At 42.6% G+C, this 23,825-nt stretch overlaps 1 protein-coding gene across 2 annotated transcripts in view; it reads left to right on the forward strand.

Moving 5' to 3' along the window:
• Positions 1-9,885: 9,885 nt before the first annotated feature.
• LOC106571902 (IQ motif and SEC7 domain-containing protein 1) overlaps positions 9,886-23,825 on the forward strand; it is a 191,660-nt gene continuing 177,720 nt past the window's right edge. The window contains exon 1 of one of the 2 annotated variants that reach the window (XM_014145442.2): positions 9,886-10,521. In XM_014145442.2, the coding sequence (XP_014000917.1) occupies positions 10,262-10,521 (260 nt within the window). In that variant the 5' untranslated portion in view covers positions 9,886-10,261. The remainder of the gene's footprint in view (positions 10,522-23,825) is intronic. The other variant, XM_014145449.2, reaches the window with a different exon arrangement.

A 23,825-nucleotide genomic window follows, 5' to 3' on the forward strand; every position in this document is an offset into this window, starting at 1 on the left:
TTTCACTCACTTGTAAACAGATGCTCTAAAGAAAGAGCCTCTGCCCTTGCTTGAATGTTGTGTGGCTGTTTGAAAAAAGAGCCAGCTGCTTAGCTCAGGCCATGGCCAACACCGTGTGGTTCATGGGCGCATTTTAGAGCAGAGAAAAAAAATAATGATACTAACATGAGGAATAAAATGCACAAGAATTAAGCTATATACAGGGCTAAGCAGTACCAGATCAATGTGCAGAGGTATTTGAGGTAGATATGTACATGAAGGCAGGGTAAAGCAACTAGGCATAAGGATAGATAATTAGAGTAAGAATAAATAACAGAGTAGCAGCAGCATATGATGAGTGTGAAAGTGTGTGGGTTTTGTGTGAGAGTGTCAGCGTAGTGTGTGAACACACGCACAATTGTTTTTAGTTGTATTGTTTGTATATCGTTGTATATAACATTTGTGACTGTCCTTGTCCATCAGTGTTTTGTTACTTTTTGTGGAACCCAGGAAGATGGCATTAGCTGCTGCTTCGGCAAAAGCTAATGGGGATCCAAATAAAAAACAGACAAAACAACAGCATAGAGTCAGTGCAGACAGTCCGTGTAACCATTTAATTAACCGTTTAGCAGTCTTATGGATTGGGGATAGAAGCTGTCTCGGAGCCTGTTGGTCTGAGAGCCGATGCTCCGGTACCGTTTGCCTGACGGTAGCAGAGTGAACAGTCTATGGCTTGGATGGCTGAAGTCTTTGACAACTTTCCAGGCTTTCCTCTGTCACCGGCTGACATAGAGGTCTTAGATAGCAGGGAGCTAAGCCCCAGAGATGTACTGGGCCATCCGCACCACCCTCTGTAGCGCTTTGCGATCGAGGATGGTGCATTTGCCATACCAAGCAGTGATGCAGCCAGTCAAGATGTTCTCGAAGGTGCAGCTGTAGAACTTTTTGAGCATCCGAGGACCCATGACAAATCTTCCTGGGGGGGAAGAGGCACTGTCGTGTGTGGACCATGTTAAGTCCCCAGTGATGTGGACGCCAAGGAATTTGAAGCTCTCGACTCGCTCCACTCCAGCCCTGTTGCTGTGGATGGGGGCGTACTCTCCCCTCTTTGTCCTGTAGTCATTGATCAGCTCCTTGGTCTTACTGATTTTGAGGGAGAGGTTGTTGTTCTGGCACCACACTGCCAAGTCTCTGACCTCCTCCATGTAGGCTGTCTCATCGCCGTCGGCGATCAGGCCTACCTCCGCCATGTTGTCAGCAAACTTGATTTCGTACAAGGGTTAATTAAAGTGAGGTGATTGTAATCAAGTCTGTTTTTTTTATTACAGACTTGTCATTGTTTGTAGAATAGCACATGCACTGTGCATACTGACATCATACAAGCAGGACTGAGGTCAATCATGCACGCTAAACTAAAGTAGACAGTCAATTTATTTTCCCCCGTTAGTGTGTGAGAGTTGTGAAAAAACCTACCTGCCAACCTGTCTACCTAGAAGCTGTCTTGGTCACCACATGCGTTCCAGATGGGTTAATGTACTGACAGGGGAGGAAATCAATGAGACCATGGGTTGTGAAGGAGACCTGAAGAATATCAAGGCTGGCTATCCCCTCTCCCTGAACGATCCGGACCAGAGCAAAGATTTCCTATCGACCACCGTCTGGAAGCCACAGTGGTTATAGATGATGAGAAAGATTATGAGCCAAATGGAAGCCATTAAGATGTGACATTATCCACAGAGCTCAGTTAGTTTATGAAATATAATAGCTACACTACGGTATATTACACCTGAGATTGTGTTGTTTTTGTGAAGCCATGCAGGATGAATAGGTTGAAAGTTATGTGCAATCTCAATCTCCTGTTCCTCTTAAATTCCTACAGCTTTGATTTATATTGATTTGTGATGAAATACCTGACATACATAATGCCTTTCATTACAAATGTAGCCCTATAGCCCACCAGAGTTCTGTGCGTGCAATATTTTATTCAATGGTGTGCCCAGTGCCCACTCCCCATTCACATCCATCACACAAGTACTGCATGCTGCATGGACTCATATATCTTCATGAAGAATTGGGCTTTGTAGAGCTGAGCACAGGGTACTAGGCTGGTGGAGTTCTTGGCATTCTCTGTCAAAACTCTTTCCACACTGCTTGCTTAATGATAGGGCCTCCTTTTCCATCACAGAGCGGGCCAATGCTTTGTGAAGCTGAACTCAGAGAGACCCTCGAAATGGCTTTGCCTCAGTGGAATATATGAGTGGTTTCACACTGACAATCTACAGGGCGGGCACACGTTCATTGGCACCAAGCACAGAACTGACTGGTCATCCAGAGGAAGGAAGAAGAGTGCAGAGAGGACCATAACAATGACAATGTCTTTCAAAGTGCTTTACATCTTGTGGGTGGTGACTTCCCTCATCCACAACTAATGTGTCGTACCCTGCAGGGTGATGCACATTTTTCACTCTTGCTTAGACTATCAAAACTAGCGTCCTGTCCAAAGGGTGTACTGGTACATGAAGTTGCCTCACGCTACAGAAACAGGAGATGAGCTGTTCCAGCTCGCTCAAGCCAAGGCTACTTAGTTATTTATTACTCTTGGTGCCGGAGAGGTGAGAGGTTGATTACGGGCAACTAGAAGCAGAGGGATAGACTGGGAAGCAGCAGACAGCTATGTACACAACTGAAGGGGATACTTGACGTTGGTGAAGGTTGAATGCTGCATGTCAGACTGGGTGGTATGTAATTTGACACTGGGGACAAATGCTGGACCTGAAATGGAAGCCACTGGGGTAAGGCATCTGGTAACACACTTCTGGTAGCATCTGCAAGGGCACATAGCTCCGATACCATCACCTGATACCAGCTACTGGTGAATGCTGCACTGCATGCCCATCTGGATACCATGTGTCCGAGCCTGGGTTAACTCGGGCATCAGCAGGCCCGGCCTGCTCACTGCCATGGGGATTAGGGACCTGCAGCAAAAACCCTTATACACTACATCTGCACTGGCCTGCCACTCACTCTTGGCTTTCTGCTGCACAGCCCTACTGTCTACTTTTATAAGTGAATAACTAACTTCAAGTACTGTAGTTAGTGTACAATCCTTCCTGGCTCATTCTGGACTTACAGTGGAAGTGAAGCAATCCCCTCAGGTTTATGAACATAATGTTCGTCCAAATGCAGTGTAACAGCATCCAAGATTACAGCACCTCGCTTGTTCGTTGAAATATTGATCAAAGGGAAAAAGAGTGTGGGGAAAAAAAAGACTGAAAAGAGAGATTGGGAAGGGAAATGTGTCTGAACATGGTCGTGTGTTTCTGTAGACTAGCAGGAGCTGTGTGCATCTCTCTCTCTATCACCTCCCCATTGGCTTTGATAACAGAGCCACTAACAGGGAGAAGATGATCACAGCCAGTAGAGTGAATAATGCACTACTCCGGTACCATTCCTCAGTCTCATTTAATGCATAATGTACTTCCAAACCTCTCAAGGATGAAAGTGATATTATGAGATATCATGGAGATGGCTTCTTAAGGCAGGCGACAGGGCGGTGTCATGGTGAAAGAGCAGAGCTGTCTGTCTGGGGGTTGCTTTCATCTGATGGATTTGTTGTTGCTGTTTTGAGAAATGTTACCCAAAAAAACAACTTTTTCTCTCATGATGTAGTAGTAATGGTATACACACAGTATGATTCCAAACAGGTTTCTAATGTTTACTGCCAACACTGCCAATCCTCATTTCAGTGTAAATACATGTGATACCCTGTTGGTCAATGAATCTGAATAGATCAACACACCTGTGCAAACACACAGTCACACACACGCACATCAATTTAAGTCGGAGAATGATCACCTGTCTCATAACCTCTTTTGAGGCCAGTCACGCCACCCATGGACAGCCCTCTCTTTCCCAGTGTCATTTAGCATAGGGTGCTGCTCCAGGCCCTTAGGGACTGGCTCGGTGGAAAGATTCTACCTGCAGCCACGCATACCAATGTGCTGAGTCATTACAAATAAGTCCTTCCTGATACAAGCACTGTCACATGCAATTCCCACCACACCCCCACATCAGCACAGAGGCCAGTGATACAGTTGCTGTTTTTGTGGAATGCATTTTGGGGATATTCATCATGTGACGGCTCAAATATACTACACAATCAGAATTGATCCGTTGTGAATAGATTGACACTGATGTAAAGGACGTCATGCTCCTTGCTTAGCGAGTACCATTTCCTCCTGACTCGGCTCACGCCGAGGCTCAAACACAGGACCATTGCCTTATTAGCCCACGTGACCACCCTACTGAAGCATCTTACCAGTCAGCGGCGCAAGTGGCGACACTTCAGGCTGAGGAGTACATTTCACACATCCTCATGTGCTACACTGGCATTTATGGCCAGTAAAAGCTTTTTAGATGGATTTACTATTGAACAACAAGGTTCCATCACAGAGGCTTAAGAATAACTGACATTGGGTGATGGGGACATTTTGTTACGTGGGTCTGGGGCATGCACGTAATAAAAAAAGATATTTTAAATGCTCATTTCTAGTGACTTTTGTGAAAAGGATACCGACAAAAACTAACTTACAAATTAGCAAATTTACAAGGTTAAATTTACATGCAGTGGCCATGTATTAGGGCCTTGGTCAGTCATACTGTACTGAATACCAGTGGGACTGTTAATGTGGATACATTCAATTAAACAACCATTTTGTACTCTTTCTCTGCTGTTGTATGATTTCTTTACTAGTATTTTTCTCACTTAAGATTTTTTTTTATTGTCACATACACCAGATAGGTGCAGTGAAATGTGTTGTTTTACAGGGTCAGCCATAGTAGTACACTAAATTAGGGTTAAGGGCCTTGCTCAAGGACACATCGACAGATTTTTTCATCTTGACGTCTCAGGTATTCAAACCAGCACACTTTCGGTTACTGGCCCAACACTGTATGGTTTGAAACTTAACGTAATATTTTCAACGGATAATACAGTTATTATGCTGTAATAATAAACAAAATGTTTTTGTTTTTTTTATATCATCATGGCTGCCTCTCTCGTATACAAAGTTAACACATGCAATATACCCTCTAGACGAGGGATGAGCAAATAGAGAGCAAAATTATGTTTAGTGGCCCACTCTTGACAACAGAGAGAAAAAATGCCATCATTTTTTTTCGAAGAATTACTGAATTATTCAATGTAACAAATCAAACATTAAACCTCGTAAACAATACATGGTGATTCATGGTAACCTTGTAAACAATTCATTTAGACCTGGTGTCTATTTGAAACAGGCATTTATTTGCTGAAATGTGTGCCGTTGCCCAGCTATTAAAAGGGACAGGCAGCTATTTGAGACTTGCCTGCTTTTACCTGCTTCTAACATTGGGGGTCCCCCCTGTCCACCCCCGCTCCGTCATATGTCTCTAATGCCCTATTAGCACAGGACTAGTGTTTACTGAACGTTGGTTATGTAATTATAGCCCCAGAATGTCTGTTATTCCAATGGACAATTCAGGATTCGTTTTTTCCAAACTGTATTTCTTTTTTTTAAATCAATAAATTGACAGTCATGATGGATGCCAAGACGGTTTTTTTTCTAGGCGAGAAGATATAAGTCAAGATGATAACAGGCTACACTGATAACTCGAGCTTGGTTCCCAAGTTTCTAAACCATACCAAACAATCTTTGGTATATTTTCGCCATAATATTTGAATTGAGGATGTGTGATCATAATCAGTGGTGACCCATCATGCAGGGCAGGTGGGGCACATTTTTGCAACAACGTAAAAAAAAAAAAAAAAAAATAATTGAGTTAATAAAGCCTCCATACAAACATGGTCTCTTTTTTCCTTTCTTGAGAAAGGCAGTTGCAAAATGCAGGTTTTTCAGCCTAACTCAGTGCTTTCTGTGGTGGTGGGACAGCCAGCGGAAAATACGGAGCGTAGGGGTTGGTAATGTTCTCTAGTTGCGCCGTGATTGGCTCAGTGTTCTGTCACTCATGGGGACACGACGTCACTGCCAAATCTAAGGGTAGAGCCCGAAAATTCAAGCCCCTTGAGTGCTGCCATAGAGTTACATTAGATGTGCTCATCCAAGAAGGCTCAGATGACGTCAAATCACTTTATATCTCCAGTAGCTTTAATTGGACTGAATATCCAAGCCTCACAGAAGACCGCAAGCCTGCTAGCTAGCTACAACGAGAACCAGAGAAGCATGGATACACAAGATGCTGCGAGCTCAAGCAAGAGAAAGAACAAGATGGACCAGGACGAGATCCTTGCAACTTCTTTACATCAGACCCCAATTAAAAATCCACCAGAGAAAAAAGTTGAGGACATTTCCATGTCTGAACTTTTGTCTGCAATCCAGACCCTGACTACTAAACAAAACACCACATTCTCCAAAGGGTCCATCATAGAGCAGGCTACTGAAGAAACAAAGAAAATGTATAATTTGTCAGAGACTGTCCATCAGCTTCACACAGTTGTGAGCGAGAACACGAAAAATATAAAGTTCCTAGAGAACAAACTGAAGATACTGCAATCCCAAAATAATAAGCTGTGTGAGAATGTAGCTGAACTTCAACAGTACTCTCGCAGGTGGAATCTGAAAATCCAAGGTGTAAGAGAGGTACAGGGAGAGGACATTGGGAAAGTCATCAATATCCTGGGAAAGGTCGTTCCGTGCATCAAAGACAAGCTAAGAGACGTGATCGACGTGGTACATCGACTTGGGAAACGAAGATCTGATGGACCCCTCGCAATGTCATCCTGCGCTTCACTTTTCACCACTACAGGGACATCATCTGGAAAATGGCCAAGGGGAAGAAGTTTCTGGACGGGAAGAAGCTTCGCATCAAAGAGGCTCTGATACCGCAGGACCAGACTGCCAGGGAGAAACTGTGGCCATTTATACAGAAGGCACGACAAGAGGGAAAGAAGGCTGGGTTCAAGGGCCTATACATGTTCATCGAAGGAAAAAAGATTACTGGTTAACTCTGATGACATGAACCCCACTTGAACTGTGAGTACTGCCAATAGTACATTTACTGTACTGAAACAAGTACATTTACCATTCAAACTACAATTTATGAACACTTGCCAAACAAAAAAGGGAAAAAAGGGATTTGTTATACTGTTAACCACCGCTACCTCAACTGAGCGTGGTTTTCCGTCGGCGTAACCCTCTCAAGCTTTACTGTTTGTTTTATTGTTCACATTACTACATCTGTTGTCTAGTTTGTGTTTCTTTCTTTTTTAATGCAGGAGTTTGTTTTCAACTCACTTTATATCGTTAGCCTGAATGCTAGGGGTTTTCCTTACGAAAAGGAAAGCCTTATTTTATATTGTAAACGCGGTAAAGAAGATTTTGTCCTTCTTCAGGAAACTCATTCATGTGAAAGGGACTTGAAATTTTGGAAGTCACAATGGGGAGACGTGGCCTATTTCTGTCATGGATCAAACCATTCTGCTGGTGCTTTGACACTTATCCACAATTTTAAAGGCGACATTCTAGAATCGACATCTTCACAGGATGGGAGATGGATCATAGTAACTGTTAAACTTGCCAATGCTTTTTTCATCATCTGTAATGTGTATGGACATAACTCACATGCTCCAAAATAAGACCCTTTTTTCCCAATTTACCAGAAAATCACAGGATTTACACAACAAATACTTTTGCTTTTCTAATTCTCTCCGGGGATTTTAACAAAACACCTGATGACTCTGCTGATCGTTTTCCTCCTAGAATGAGTCAAAGCCCTCAAAATAGCAATATCATCACAACATTATGCAAGGATCTCGCTGTTGATGATGCCTGGCATTATTTCAATCTGGATGCAAAGGGATGTACCTGGAACAACAAAACTATGTCACACAAATCTAGAATATATTTATTCCTTATTTCCACTTTTTGTTACAATTTGTTAGAGATGTACACTACTGGGCAAAAGTTTTAGAACACCTACTCATTCAATGGATTTTCTTTATTTTTGACTATTTTCTACATTGTAGAATAATAGTGAAGACATCACAACTATGAAATAACACATTTAGAATCATGTAGTAACCAAAAAAGTGCTAAACAAATCAAAATATATTTTATTTTTGAGATTCTTCAAATAGCCACCCATTGCCTTGATGACAGCTTTGCACACTCTTAGCATTCTCTCAGCTAGCTTCACCTGGAATGCTTTCCCAACAGTCTTGAAGGAGATTCCACATAAGCTGAGCACTGGTTGGTTGCTTTTCCTCTCTTAATTTTGCCTACAATTTGGACTTGGTGGTGCACATGTAGCCTGTAACCTGTTATAGATAAATGTATTCATTGAATATTGTAAGAGCTTTCATTGTCTGCTTATATGGCCCCTTTATTTATCCTATGGTTCTGACTTGGTGTACAGGGAGAACACTAAGAACGTGCCATGTTCTGAATTCTGTCTGTACATTTCAAAAGTGCTGAACAAATTCTGTCCTAACTCGCTCATTAATGTCTTAATCGCAATTAGGGATTGCATAGTTTTGTACATCTAAATTTTCAGTAGAAACCGAATGTTTAAGAAAGTCAGCCATATCAGTTGCTTTTTTAAAAGGCAGTAAATTAGGCTGAATAAACTGCTTCGCTGCCAGACAAGGCTCTGCTGATAGCCAGGTGTAGCAGTGGTAAGGTGTTGGGACTGCTGTTAGGACTCTGCTGTTGGGACAGCTTTACGTAGGCCCTAACCGTTGTGGGCACCCTAGCAGTGCACTTGCACTTTATATGGCTATGGATGAAAAAGTGAATTTGTCATTTCCAAAAGTATAGCTCAGTTTTAATGCCGCTTTGCAATCTATTAACAGCAAGCGTTGCGTTAAATAGGCGCAATCTTTTTTTTTATGATGCATTTGGTGAAGTTCAATTAATTTGCACAAAACGTAGGTATAAACATAAGCATTCACTGTGAAAGTTAATAGACTACATTAACCCTTCATATGTAGGCTATGCGTAGCACTTCGTTCAATTTATCGAATCAGTTATTGTTTCTTGCGCAAACCGGAAGCAACACCTGTCAAACTCAGACATTTATCTCAAAACACAGGGATGTCGATTCGCACGGAACCAGTATTAGAGGACTTTGGAGTTTACCAAAAAACAGTAGGTTATTCTATCTGGAATTGTTACTCTCCTGCCATGTCAAAATGACTGACATGGCAGATTCAGACGGGACTAAAATGACAGATCCTCCCCCAGTAAAACTAATCCAGTCCCAGATTAATCCCGGATTAGTTTTGCTGGGGGAGGTCGGGTAATGTTATTATGTGCACGAGCACCAAACACAATATCTGTAATTTTAGTCCCGCCCGAATCTACCATTATTTTGACATGGCAGGAGAGTTACAATATCAGACGTAATAACCAACTCTTTGCAAACTCCAAAATCCTCTGATAATATTTAGGACGTCTTCTACTGCGGATCGCTCAAATATCCTAATGATTATGAACACACTTCCTCAATTCAAATATTATGGTGACACTATACCAGGTTTAGAAATTTGGGAAGCAAACTCGAGTTATCAGTGTACCCTGCTATTGCCTGGACTTGTTGAAATATCTTCACGCCAAGAAAAAAAAACTCCAGGCTTCCGTTATAACTGTCAATTTATAAAAACGTTATAAAAAAAAATTTAAAGCAAGAAATACAGGGGGCAGTTTGGAAAAAATGAATCCCGTCCGAATCGTCCTCTGGAATAACGGACATTATGGGGTCTACATAACCAACGTTCTCTAGTAATATTAGTCCCGTGCGAATAGGGCTTTATTAAACCACAATTTTGCACCAAACAGATTCTTAAAACTTGAAAACCCCGCCTACTTGACAACCACCATCTGTTTACGAAAAGTCACGGGTACAACGTGGACCAGAGGATGATAAGGAGACATTTTACGGTGGCTTGGAACAGTAGCCTACAAGGCATTCATTTCAGATAGTCTCGTATATGTTTCTAATAAATTGGCAAACTAAAGGGATATGAGACAGCTAGTTCGACGTCCTTTTAAGGGTTAAATGTGTTTTCTTCCCTAACTGGAGTGGTTTTCGGAGATTAGTTGTAGCCGTTGGAACGCGCTTTGCACTGGGCACATTTCATTCTCGCTCTTTCAAACAGTACATGGAAACAATGGCGAGGCGCAAAAAGGCACATCGGGTTGGAATTTAACTGCGCGTAGCCATAACGCAGGTTGAAAACGGGCTTCGAGAAAACTGAGATCGGGGGGGAAACCGGAGTAGGAGCGAGATGGAAAGCCCGACCGAGAACCCAACCAGTGCTGCGGAGTATCTGAAGGAGCTTAATAACATTATCGAGACCCAACAGGAGTTACTGGAGATGCACAAGACTAGGATAGAGGAGCTGGAGCTGCAAGTGTCCGACTTGTGTTCGGAAAACGCCTGCTTGAAAGACCAGTACCAGCGGCACCTGGCTACATGTAGGCTGCTGCAACAGGGCAACAGCCACGCAACGTTAGGCGCTATAAAGGAAAACATCACCCAAGAAAAGTAAGAATTAATTGCACCCACTGCACTATTGAAAAACATTTGATAGATGTCGCAATTAATGTCCCATATTTTACTAAGTCCTTGGCAGGAATCTGCTCTTTAAACCCCCAGATAAACGCACACCAACTAACGTACACTTTTGAATAATGTTATAGATTAAAAAAGTCTCTATAGACTTATAGCTAATAACATACACTAAAGTAAAGGATTGCGTCGAAAGTTATTTTCTAAGAGATCAAATTGGACACTGGCGTTCTATTTCAGCCAAGCCAGTAGGCTTGAAACGCCACAATATAACTAAACAATAATAGTCCCTACATAGGTCAGTGGCAAGGCCCCCAAAATGTTGATACCTCTACCCCAAGGTATAACCAAATACAACCATGTTTCTCCATATCTCTTAAGTTCTCCCATATGTGAAATGGATGGTTGTGTAAAAATATTTTACTGCAAAAGTGGTTAAATTGATAGCTATTGAGACACACCCATTTAACTAAAAAAGTGCAGAATAATACCTGGCTGGAGGGGGGTGGGCAACATAACCTCATGTAACCCAATTTTAAAAATATTTCACTTTTATTTAACCAGGTAGGCTAGTTGAGAACAAGTTCACATTTACAACTGCGACCTGGCCAAGATAAAGCACAGCAGATTGACACATACAACAACACAAAGTTACACATGGAATAAACAAACATACAGTAGAAAAAAAGTATATATACAGTGTGTGCAAATGAGGTAAGGCAATAAATAGGCCATGGTGGCGAAGTAATTACAATTTTATAAATTACATCGAAGTCGAGGATTGGTAGGATGGTCAGTTTTACGAGGGTATGTTTGGCAGCATGAGTGAAGGATGCTTTGTTGCGAAATAGGAAGCCGATTCTAGATTTAATTTTGGATTGGAGATACTTAATGTGAGTCTGGAAGGAGAGTTTACAGTCTAACCAGACACCTAGGTATTTGTAGTTGTCCACATATTCTAAGTCAGATCCGTCCAGAGTAGTGATGCCAATATCGCAAGCTCTGAAATTGCTCAAATTTGGAATACAAGTAGTTACCTGTCTGCCCTACATACATACATACATACATACATACATACATACATACATACATACATACATACATACACTTTAAGTTGGAAGTTTACATACTTAGTTTGGAGTCATTAAAACTCATTTTTCAACCACTCCACAAATTTCTTGTTAACAAACTATACTTTTGGCAAGCCGGTTAGGACATCTACTTTGTGCATGACACAAGTATTTTTACAACAATTGTTTACAGACAGATTCATTAACTTATAATTCACTGTATCACAATTCCAGTGGGTCAGAAGTTTACATACACTAAGTTGACTGTGCCTTTAAACAGCTTGAACATTCCAGAAAATGATGTCATGTCTTTAGAAGCTTCTGATAGGCTAATTGACATAATTTGAGTCAATTGGAGGTGTACCTGTGGATGTATTTCATGGCCTACCTTCAAACTCAGCACCTCTTTGCTTGACATCATGGGAAAATCAAAAGAAATCAGCCAAGACCTCGGGGAAAAAAATTGTAGACCTCCACAAGTCTGGTTCATTCTTGGAAGCAATTTCCAAACACCTCAAGATACCACATTCATCTGTACAAACAATAGTACGCTAGTATAAACACCATGGGACGATGCAGACCATACAGCTCAGGAAGAAGACACGTTCTGTCTCCTAGAGATGAGCGTACTTTGGTGCGAAAAGTGCAAATCAATCCCAGAACAACAGCAATGGACCTTGTGAAGATGCTGGAGGAAACAGGTACAAAAGTAACTATATTCACAGTAAAACGAGTCCCGTATCAACATAACCTGAAAGGCCGATGAGCAAGGAAGAAGCCACTGCTCCAAAACTGCCATAAAAAAGCCAGACTACGGTTTGCAACTGCACATGGGGGCAAAGATCGTAGTTTTTGGAGAAATGTCCTCTGGTCTGATGAAACAAAAATAGAACTGTTTGGCCATAATGACCATCGTTATGTTTGGAGGAAAAAGGGGGAGGCTTGCAAGCCGAAGGGCCCCATCCCAACCGTGTTGTGGGGTTGCTTTGCTGCAGGAGGGACTGGTGCACTTTACAAAATATATGGTATCATATGGAAGGAAAATTATGTGGATATATTGAAGCAACACAAAACATCAGTCAGGAAGTTAAAGCTTGGTCGCAAATGGGTCTTCCAAATGGACAATGACCACAAGCATACTTCCAAAGTTGTGGCAAAATGGCTTAAGGACAACAAAGTCAAGGTATTGGAGTGGCCATCACAAAGCCCTGACCTCAATCCTATAGAAAATGTGTGGGCAGAACTGAAAAAGCGTGTGTGAGCAAGGAGGCCTACAAACCTGACTCAGTTACTCCAGCTCTGTCAGGAGGAATGAGCCAAAATTCACCCAACTTATTGTGGGAAGCTTGTGGAAGGCTACCTGAAACATTTTGACCCACGTTAAACAATTTAAAGGAAATGCTACCAAATACTAATTGAGTGAATGTAAACTTCTGACCCACTGGGAATGTGATGAAAGAAATAAAAGCTGAAATAAATCATTCTCTCTACTATTATTCTGACATTTCACATTCTTAAAATAAAATGGTGATCCTAACTGACCTAAGACAGGGAATTTTTACTAGGATTAAATGTCAGGAATTGTGAAAAATTGAGTTTAAATGTATTTGGCTGAGGTGTATGTAAACTTCTGACTTCAAGTACATGGATACATAAACAAGCAGCATAAGGATATCTTCATTAATCTTGAAAATATAGACTTGTAAACACAGATACAATAGGTGGAAATATCAACTATGAATATTTATGATGAATGTAAAATGAATTTTTTTCCTGACAAAAATGCATACACTTACACCTTTGTTTTGTCTATTGTAATTGTGCTGTAACGAAAAAAAGTGGGCTCAGACAGACTCCCAAAAATGTAATTTCTAAGGTTACTTAAGGATTTTGTATCCCCTAGTCTTGCAATTAAAAGAACATTTCACCCATAAACAAACATTTTGGTATTTGTTTCATTAGTCCATTGTTAATAAAGTCCCACATGTTTTGCATGTCAGCAATCAAGTTTTCAAGATATATAACTTTCAAAATACATGAATTCAGCCGGTATGATTAATTTTGCATCATATTATGCTGTGTTTTGAATCATGAATCATACTGGCAGTATTTATGTAATTTGAATGTTGTATATCTTGGAAACTTGATTGATAAGCAAAACATACCAAAATATTGTTTTGGGGTGGAGTTTTTCATGAAATCAATGGGGCATTCACAGATTCGTTATAGCTTGACTCAATATGGTGTCCAAAATCAAATATGGCTTCCATTCTAGCATTTGATGGAGGTTAAATCATCTGTAAATATGACAATTTGTAAATTAGGCATGTTTTTCGGAACTGTGAACAACAATCATGCCTATAAAGATTGTGGGTGAAGAATCAATTTTATTCTGAATCCAATATGGCCAACATGGTTACACTCCAACACCTTAGCCTGCACATAAACTCAGCAAAAAAAGAAATGTCCTCTCACTGTCAACTGCGTTTATTTTCAGCAAACTTAACATGTGTAAATATTTGTATGAACATAACAATATTCAACAACTGAGACATAAACTGAACAAATGTTACTAACAGAAATGGAATAATGTGTCCCTGAACAAAGGGGGGGTCAAAATCAAAAGTAGCAGTCAGTATCTGGTGTGGCCACCAGCTGCATTAAGTACCGCAGTGCATCTCCTCCTCTTGGACTGCACCAGATTTGCTAGTTTTTGCTATGAGATGTTACCCCACTATTCCACCAAGGCACCTGCAAGTTCCCAGACAATTCTGGGGGGGAATGGCCCTAGCCCTCACCCTCCGATCCAACAGGTCCCAGACGTGCACAATGGGATTGAGATCCGGGCTCTTCGCTGGCCATGGCAGAACACTGACATTCCTGTCTTGCAGTAAATCACGCACAGAACGAGCAGTATGGCTGGTGACATTGTCATGCTGGATGGTCATGTCAGGGTGAGCCCGCAGGAAGGGTACCACATGAGGGAGGAGGATATCTTCCCTGTAACGCACAGCATTGAGATTGCCTGCAATGACAACAAGCTCAGTCCAATGATGCTGTGACACACCGCCCCAGACCATGACGGACCCTCCACCTCCAAATCGATCCCGCTCCAGAGAACACGCGTCGGTGTAATGCTCATTCCTTCTACGATCAACGCGAATCTGACCATCACCCCTGGTGAGACAAAACTGCGACTCGTCAATGAAGAGCACTTTTTGCCAGTCCTGTCTGGTCCAGCGACGTTGGGTTTGTGCCCATAGGCGATGTTGTTGCCGGTGATGTCTGGTGAGGACCTGCCTTACAACAGGCCTACAAGCCCTCAGTCCAGCCTCTTTCAGCCTATTGCAGACAGTGTGAGCACTGATGGAGGGATTGTGCATTCCTGGTGTAACTCCTCGGGCAGTTGCTGTTGTCATCCTGTACGTGTCTCACAGGTATGATGTTCGGATGTCCCGATCCTGTGCAGGTGTTGTTACACGTGGTCTGCCACTGCGAGGACGATCAGCTGTCCTTCCTGTCTCCCTGTAACGTTGTCTTAGGCATCTCTCAGTACAGACATAGCAATTTATCGCCCAGGCCACATCTGCAATCCTCATGCCTCCACACGTTCACGCTTAGGCATGCTGCATGCTGCTTAGGCACGTAAGTTTTCATAACTGTCTGTAATACCGTCTGTAAGCTGGTTTCATAAGATTCTTGGTATGTCTAGGACTGAGTGGCACCGCCATGCCTCTATTGTCTGCATAGCCGAACCAACTCGGTCAAGCACCGCTTGCATCGCATCCCAGACTTGACGATGAAGGGTTCGGTCACACCTCAGTGATCCGGTCTAATGTAGACTTTCGAGAACAGGTTAGCTAACAAGTTCTGCATAGTGTGCTAACCAGGTTAGCTAACTCGCCGAGGCTGCCTCCCCACAGTGGAGTTGCTGGGTAGCTCTCTTGTTTAGTATGCATAGCATTAAGTCGCTTTGTTATTCTTAACAGAACGTGCTGCAGTCAAAGGGGCTAGCTAGCCTAGTTTAGACTAAGGAGCCTCACTCCAGAGAACACGTTTCCACTGCTCCAGAGTCCGATGTTGGCATTGCGCATGGTGATCTTAAGCTTGTGTGCGGCTGCTCGGCCATGGAAACCGATTTCATGAAGCTCCCGACAAACAGTTCTTGTACTGACGTTGAGGCAGTTTGGAATGCGGTAGTGAGCGTTGGACACGCTTCAGTACTCAGCGACCCCATTCTGGGACCTACCAGAATGGGCTGAGCCGTTGTTGCTCCTTGATGTTTCCACATCACAATAACAGCACTTACAGTTGACCAGGGCAGAAATTTGGCAAACTGACTTGTTGGCATCCTATTACAGTGCCACGTTGAAAGTCACTGAGCTCTTCAGTAAGGCTATTCTAATGTCAACGTTTGACTATGGAGATTACATGGCTGTGTGCTCAATTTTATACACCTGTCAGCAACGGGTGTGGCTGAAATAGCAGAATCCACTGTCCACATACTTTTGTACATATAATGTACTTTAAGTTGATTTGGACATTACATTAATGGGACAACTCAATAGATTTTATTTTTAATTGAACCTTTTAACTAGGCAAGTCAGTTAAGAACAAATTCTTATTTACAATGACGGCCTACCCAGGCCAAACCGGACGACGCTGGGCCTGTTGTGCGCCGCCCTATGGGACTCCCAATCACGGACGGATGATTGAATTCGAACCAGGTGTCTGTAGTGATGCCTCTAGCATTGAGATGCAGTGTCTTAGACCACTGCACCACTCAGGAGCCCACTATAGATGCTAGAAGTCAGCCTGAAGTAAACATTTCTAAAGGTAATATATACACAGAGTACAAAACATTAGGAACACCTTCCCAATATTGAGTTGCACCAACTTTTGCCCTCAGAACAGCCATAATTCATCGTGACATGAACTCTACAAGGTGTCAAAAGCGTCCCAGAGGGATGCTGGCCCATATTGACTCCAATTCTTCCCACAGTTATGTAAGTTGGCTGGTTGTCCTTTAGGTGGTGGACCATTCTTGATACACACGGGAAACTCTAGAGAGTGAAAAACCCAGTATCGTTGCAGTTCTTGACACAAACCGGTGAGCCTGGCACCTATTACCATACCCCGTTCAAAGGCACTCACAGCTTGGATGTGCTAGGTGGGCTGAGTAGTTGAAGCACAGGACATGCCTTCAAGTATGGGGGCAGTGAAGCAAACCTCGCTATATGAGCCACGTTCCAATTCCCAGCAAGCGGATTACCCCTATTGCCACTATGTAGATTTGTTTGTCTTTCACACCAGTGACCCGAGTTGTATTCCCTGCCCCACCGTTTGCTACAATACCAAAAGGCTAAAATATCTTGGTGAGGTTGCTACGTGTTGTAAAAAGGTTGTTTAGTATTATTACAAGCAGTGCAACTTGTATTTTTTTAATGATGATTTTTCAAAATATTCTTTGGTGGCTCACCTCACTTTTCAACAAAATAAATCAGTTATACAGTTAATACAATTAGTATGGCCTTAAGGACAACACAATTTCCTACCTAGACTAGCCTACAGTACCACAATGCAATGAATATTTGCATTATTGTTTTAAAGTCAGTACAATTGCACTCTAGGCTGTAAACAGCAGTGAAAATGTCATTTGAATAATGTTGTAAAAACGCTGTTATTTGAATGTTTCATTCCATTTGGATCAGTTGTAGGTCTGCTCTTGATTTTAAGGTCTAGAAAGGCACAGGACAGTCTGGCTGTATTTTTACTTCTGATGCGCTGTTTGTTGCCAATCATCATTTTCCCAAGTCATCCTCTATAGTCTAGCCACATAGGCCTATGCTCCCAGCAGGCCCAGTTATTTAGGAAAGCTTAACACACGTTTTGCCTCCTTTCCGATCCGAGTCACTATTTATGACCTAGAACCTAACGCTTCAATATAGCCTAAATATTTGTCAATTAACTTTAAAATGTGTTACCTTTTATGTGTGGCATGAACATAACCAGTCACAAATGATCCGATTAGACTACTTCAAAAGTCTCTTGTAGGCTACCGGCGCACATTCATCCGTTCCACTCGAATATAATTCCAGCATCCAAACTGTGCCCCGGCCATTTGAAGAATGGAAAGAGACATCCGTTACTAACCACCAAATAGTTTAATGACATTTGTAGATTGTCAAGCCAGGCATTCGATACTGAGTAGGGAGGGATAGTTTGCGTTTTCAACACCACAATGATGATAAGCGCTCGATGTCAGTAATTGGTATGCAGTTATGCGTTTCTTATTGGTTGCGTGGTTCTTTGGCACAGAAACCTGTTGGTGGAAAATTGTTGCATATATACTGCTGAAAAAAATAAAGGGAACACTTAAACAACACATCCTAGATCTGAATGAAAGAAATAATCTTATTAAATACTTTTTTCTTTACATAGTTGAATGTGCTGACAACAAAATCACACGAAAATAATCAATGGAAATCCAATTTATCAACCTATGGAAGTCTGGATTTGGAGTCACATTCAAAATTAAAGTGGAAAACCACACTACAGGCTGATCCAACTTTGATGTAATGTCCTTAAAACAAGTCAAAATGAGGCTCAGTAGTGTGTGTGGCCTCCACGTGCCTGTATGACCTCCCTACAACGCCTGGGCAGGCTCCTGATGAGGTGGCGGATGGTCTCCTGAGGGATCTCCTCCTAGACCTGGACTAAAGCATCCGCCAACTCCTGGACAGTCTGTGGTGCAACGTGGCGTTGGTGGATGGAGCGAGACATGATGTCCCAGAGGTGCTCAATTGGATTCAGGTCTGGGGAACGGGCGGGCCAGTCCATAGCATCAATGCCTTCCTCTTGCAGGAACTGCTGACACACTCCAGCCACATGAGGTCTAGCATTGTCTTGCATTAGGAGGAACCCAGGGCCAACCGCACCAGCTTATGGTCTCACAAGGGGTCTGAGGATCTCATCTCGGTACCTAATGGCAGTCAGGCTACCTCTGGCGAGCACATGGAGGGCTGTGCGGCCCCCCAAAGAAATGCCACCCCACACCATGACTGACCCACCGCCAAACCGGTCATGCTGGAGGATGTTGCAGGCAGCAGAACGTTCTCCACGGCGTCTCCAGACTCTGTCACGTCTGTCACGTGCTCAGTGTGAACCTGCTTTCATCTGTGAAGAGCACAGGGCGCCAGTGGCGAATTTGCCAATCTTGGTGTTCTCTGGCAAATGACAAACGTCCTGCACGGTGTTGGGCTGTAAGCACAACCCCCACCTGTGGACGTCGGGCCCTCATACCACCCTCATGGAGTCTGTTTCTGACCGTTTGAGCAGACACATGCACATTTGTGGCCTGCTGGAGGTCATTTTGCAGGGCTCTGGCAGTGCTTCTCCTGCTCCTCCTTGCACAAAGGCGGAGGTAGCGGTCCTGCTGCTGGGTTGTTGCCCTCCTACGGCCTCCTCCACGTCTCCTGATGTACTGGCCTGTCTCCTGGTAGCGCCTCCATGCTCTGGACACTACGCTGACAGACACAGCAAACCTTCTTGCCACAGCTCGCATTGATGTGCCATCCTGGATGAGCTGCACTACCTGAGCCACTTGTGTGGGTTGTAGACTCCGTCTCATGCTACCACTAGAGTGAAAGCACCGCCAGCATTCAAAAGTGACCAAAACATCAGCCAGGAAGCATAGGAACTGAGAAGTGGTCTGTGGTCCCCACCTGCAGAACCACTCCTTTATTGGGGGTGTCTTGCTAATTGCCTATAATTTCCACCTGTTGTCTATTCCATTTGCACAACAGCATGTGAAATGTATTGTCAATCAGTGTTGCTTCCTAAGTGGACAGTTTGATTTCACAGAAGTGTGATTGACTTGGAGTTACATTGTGTTGTTTAACTGTTCCCTTTATTTTTTTGAGCAGTGTATTTTAATTATAAATATGCTGTCAAAAGGTTTAAAATCTGATTTCCCCCTAGCTGATCATTGTCTGCAGCCGGCTCTGATCAAATCAGATCAAATTTTATTCGTCACATACACATGGTTAGCAGATGTTAATGCGAGTGTAGCGTAATGCTTGTGCTTCTAGTTTCGACAGTGCAGTAATATCTAACAAGTAATCTAACAATTCTACAACTACTACCTAATGCACACACATCTAAACGGATGGAATAAGAATATGTACATATAAATATATGGATGAGCGATGGCCGAGCGGCATAGGCAAGATGCAATAGATGGTATAAGATAACTTACATTACTCATCTCATATGTATATACTGTATGTAAACATTATTAAAGTGGCATTATTTAAGTGACTAGTGATCCATTTATTAAAGTGGCCAATGATTTGAGTCTGTATGTAGGCAGCAGCCTCTCTGAGTTAGTGATGGCTGTTTAACAGTCTGATGGCCTTGAGATAGAAGCTGTTTTTCAGTCTCTCGGTCCCAGCTTTGATGCACCTGTACTGACCTCACCTTCTGGATGATAACGGGGTGAACAGGCTGTGGCTCGGGTGGTTGTTGTCCTTGATGATATTTTTGGCCTTCCTGTGACATTGGGTGTTGTTGTTGTCTTGGAGGGCAGGTAGCTTGGCCACGGTGATGCGTTGTGCAGACCACACTACCCTCTGGAGAGCCTTGTGGTTGAGGGTGGTGCAGTTGCCGTACCAGGCGGTGATACAGCCCGACAGGATGCTCTCAATTGTGCATCTGTAAAAGTTTGAGGGTTTTAGGTGACAAGACACATTTCTTCAGCTTCCTGAGATTGGAGAGGCGCTGTTGTGCCTTTTTCACCACACTGTCTGTGTGGGTGGACTATTTCAGTTTGTCTGTGATGTGTACGCCGAGGAACTTAAAGCTTTCCACCTTCTCCACTACTGTCCCATCAATGTGGATATGGGGATGCTCCCTCTGCCGTTTCCTGAAGTCCACGATCATCTCCTTTTGTTTTGTTGACATTGAGTGAGAGGTTTTTTTCCTGACACCACATTCCGAGTGCCCTCACCTCCTCCCTGTAGGCTGTCTTGTCATTGTTGTTAATCAAGCCTACTACTGTTGTGTCATCTGCAAACTTGATGATTGAGTTGGAGGCGTGCATGGCCACACAGTCATGGGTGAACAGGGAGTACAGGAGGGGGCTGAGCATGCACCCTTGTGTGTCCCCAGTGTTGAGGATCAGCGAAGTGGAGATGTTGTTTCTTACCTTCACCACCTGGAAGGCCCGTCAGGAAGTCCAGGACCCAATTGCACAGGGCGGGGTTGAGACCCAGGGCCTCAAGCTTAATGATGAGCTTGGAGGGTACTATGGTGTTGAATGCTGAGCTGTAGTCAATGATTGTAGTGTAATGAGACAGGCAGGGAGAGTTGTGTTGGTCGGCGAACCCTCAACCCATCGACTGTGCCACAACCACGCTGAAGTGGTCAAGTTGATATCCATGTTTATAAACACAGGATTGCTACAATTATTGTTATATGTGGTGGTAATCGTTATTTTTTAGTTCATTTTATGAGAGGGGAGGGTGTGCACTTTTTTTAACAGTACAAGGGGAGGGTCATGTGAAACTGTCCGTAATAGAACTGTCCATCAATAGGCTACCTACCGCGTCCTCCCTGTGGGTCTGAGCTGTTGGGCACATTAAATGGAAGCTTTATGCACAGTTTGATCTCATAGAAGTGTTGCCATACAGAGCTTGGAATATGACCTTATCTGGAACACTGTGCATTTCATTCAAGCACCTGGGAGTTATTGTGTGGCGCAATCTGTTTTCAATGGGGTTTCAAACATTTCTTGAAATCATTCTAGGCTATTTTATTTTTTCATTTGAGAGCATTTTATTCCTTTGCTCCTGACTTGATGGGCTTTGTTTTCATTACATCTGTTTTGTGGTAACCATGTTTACAAAGTAGTGGGCTATTATTTAATCGAATTGTGTAAATCAAGTTTTATCTTGCATCCGGTTGGCAAGCATTAGACTCAAAAATAGATTTGCAGTACGACTGTCTGAGGGTCATATTATTTGTTTTGTCGTCAATACAAAAAACTGCCATGGCTTTCCCATGGTTTCATTATCATCTCAGCCTCTCTCTGTCTTGGTCACTCATCCCAGAGTCCAGACTGAGACTCCAGGCTGTCAGGTTCACTAGTGTCATGGAGTCTGTTTGCTCCCTGTTTGGTAACCTCAGTTGGCTGAGGACTCTCCCATGCCAGGCTAGCTTAGCCTCGATGTGCTAGTCTTTTAAGTGGATTTCATGTGTGGGGCAGGGACATAAATCCAGGATATTTATGGAATGAGGTACAAGCTCTGGGATAGATCAATTATGCAATTACTTCCATATGTTTCATTTTTATATAGGAGGGCAGTCTGGGTGGCTCTTGTCTGGGAATGATAGGAGGTTTAGCCGCCGAGGGCAAGGCAGGGCGGGACAGGACAGGTTAGGGTAATGGAGCATATATCACAGACCGAGTGATACACAAGCTGTCAGGATTACCCTCCTCAACTTAGCACTGTTTAAAGTCCATTCCCCCCCAAAATTGTCACATGTGCCAAATGTAACAGGTGTAGAACCTACCGTGAAATGCTTACTTAAAAGCCCTTAACCAACAATGCAGTTAAGAAAAATATTTACTAAATGAACTAAAGTAGAAAAATAAGAGTAACAATAATGAGGTTATATACAAGGGGTACTGAGTCAATGTGTGGGAGTACAACTTAGTCGATGTAATTGAGGTAATATGTACACTACCAGTCAAAAGTTTGGACACATCTACTCACTCATTCAAGGGTTTTCTTTATTTTTACTATTTTCTACATTGTAGAATAATAGTGAAGACATCAAAACTATGAAATTACACATGTGGAATCATGTAGTAACCATCACCAAATTCACTGAGAACACATTATATAAGATGAAAAATAATACTCTAAGCCGCAGTTCCATACTACTTGTCAGATATAGAGAACTGATACTGTGTACTTGTTGTTGGGTTGGGATTGGTGTGGGGTGTTGGGGTTCCGTGGGTGGCTTTTACCATTTCGTTGGATGCTTCATGTCTGACTTGTTGTTAGAAAAAGGTTTTGTCCAAATTGGATGTTGGGTACTATGTTAATTGAATATTATATGACTCCTATTAATTCAAATGGCCTATTCGGGTCCAATAAATTAACATCATTTCTCAGAGATTAAATTATAAAAAATAATGTTGCAGGAATGCTTATCTTATCTGTTTCTAACTACCAAAACGATTTCAGAACAATCTGAGATGGTGGGTGTCATCGCTTTCTGAAATAACATGGAACGACACAGCTATCAACTGTCCCATCAACAATCACCCATATTAGCAAACTTCACATTTCTCTAGCTGGGTTTAGGTTATTTATCATAATGAACAACATCAGCTAAATGTCCACAATAGGTGGTCGGTGTCAACAAGTTTCAGTTTCGGCTCTAGTTTATATAAACTGAGTGTACAAAACATTAAGAACACCTTCCTAATATTGAGTTTTTGGCCACAGAACAGCCACAGTTCACCGGAGCATGGACTCTACAAGGTGTCGTGTTCTACAGGAATGCTGGCCCATGTTGACTCCAATGCTTCCCACAGTTGTGTCAAGTTGGCTGGATGTCCTTTGGGTGGTGGACCATTCTTGATACACACAGGAAACTGTTGAGCATGAAAAATCGAGCAGCATTGCAGTTCTTGACACAAACCAGCACCTACTACCATACCCCATTCAAATGCACTTAAATCTTTTGTCTTGCCCATTCATCCTCTGAATGGCACACATACACAATCCATGTCTCAAGGCTTACAACTCCTTTAACTTCTCCTCCCTTTCATCTACACTGATTTGAAGTGGATTTAACAAATTACATCAATAAGGGAACATTGCTTTTACCTTATCAGTCTATGTCATGGAAAGAGCAGGTGTTCATAAAATGTTGCACTCTGTGTACATCATTGGTTGGGTGATAGCCAATGATGTATATAAACCCTGGATGACTGACGGGGCGACGTATTGAACCACCGCACAGCCATTTTGCTACTACTCCTCCTTTGAATAAAATATGTATTCATTATTTAATAATGTCTACATTCATATAGTTTTATTTATTTTTTACATTTACCTCTTTTCCTCCCCAATTTTGTGATATCCAATTGGTAGTTACAGTCGATTGCTGCGACTCCCGTATGGACTGGGGAGAGGT

Source organism: Salmo salar, chromosome ssa15 (genome assembly GCF_905237065.1).
Source record: "Salmo salar chromosome ssa15, Ssal_v3.1, whole genome shotgun sequence".
Lineage (NCBI taxonomy): Eukaryota > Metazoa > Chordata > Actinopteri > Salmoniformes > Salmonidae > Salmo > Salmo salar.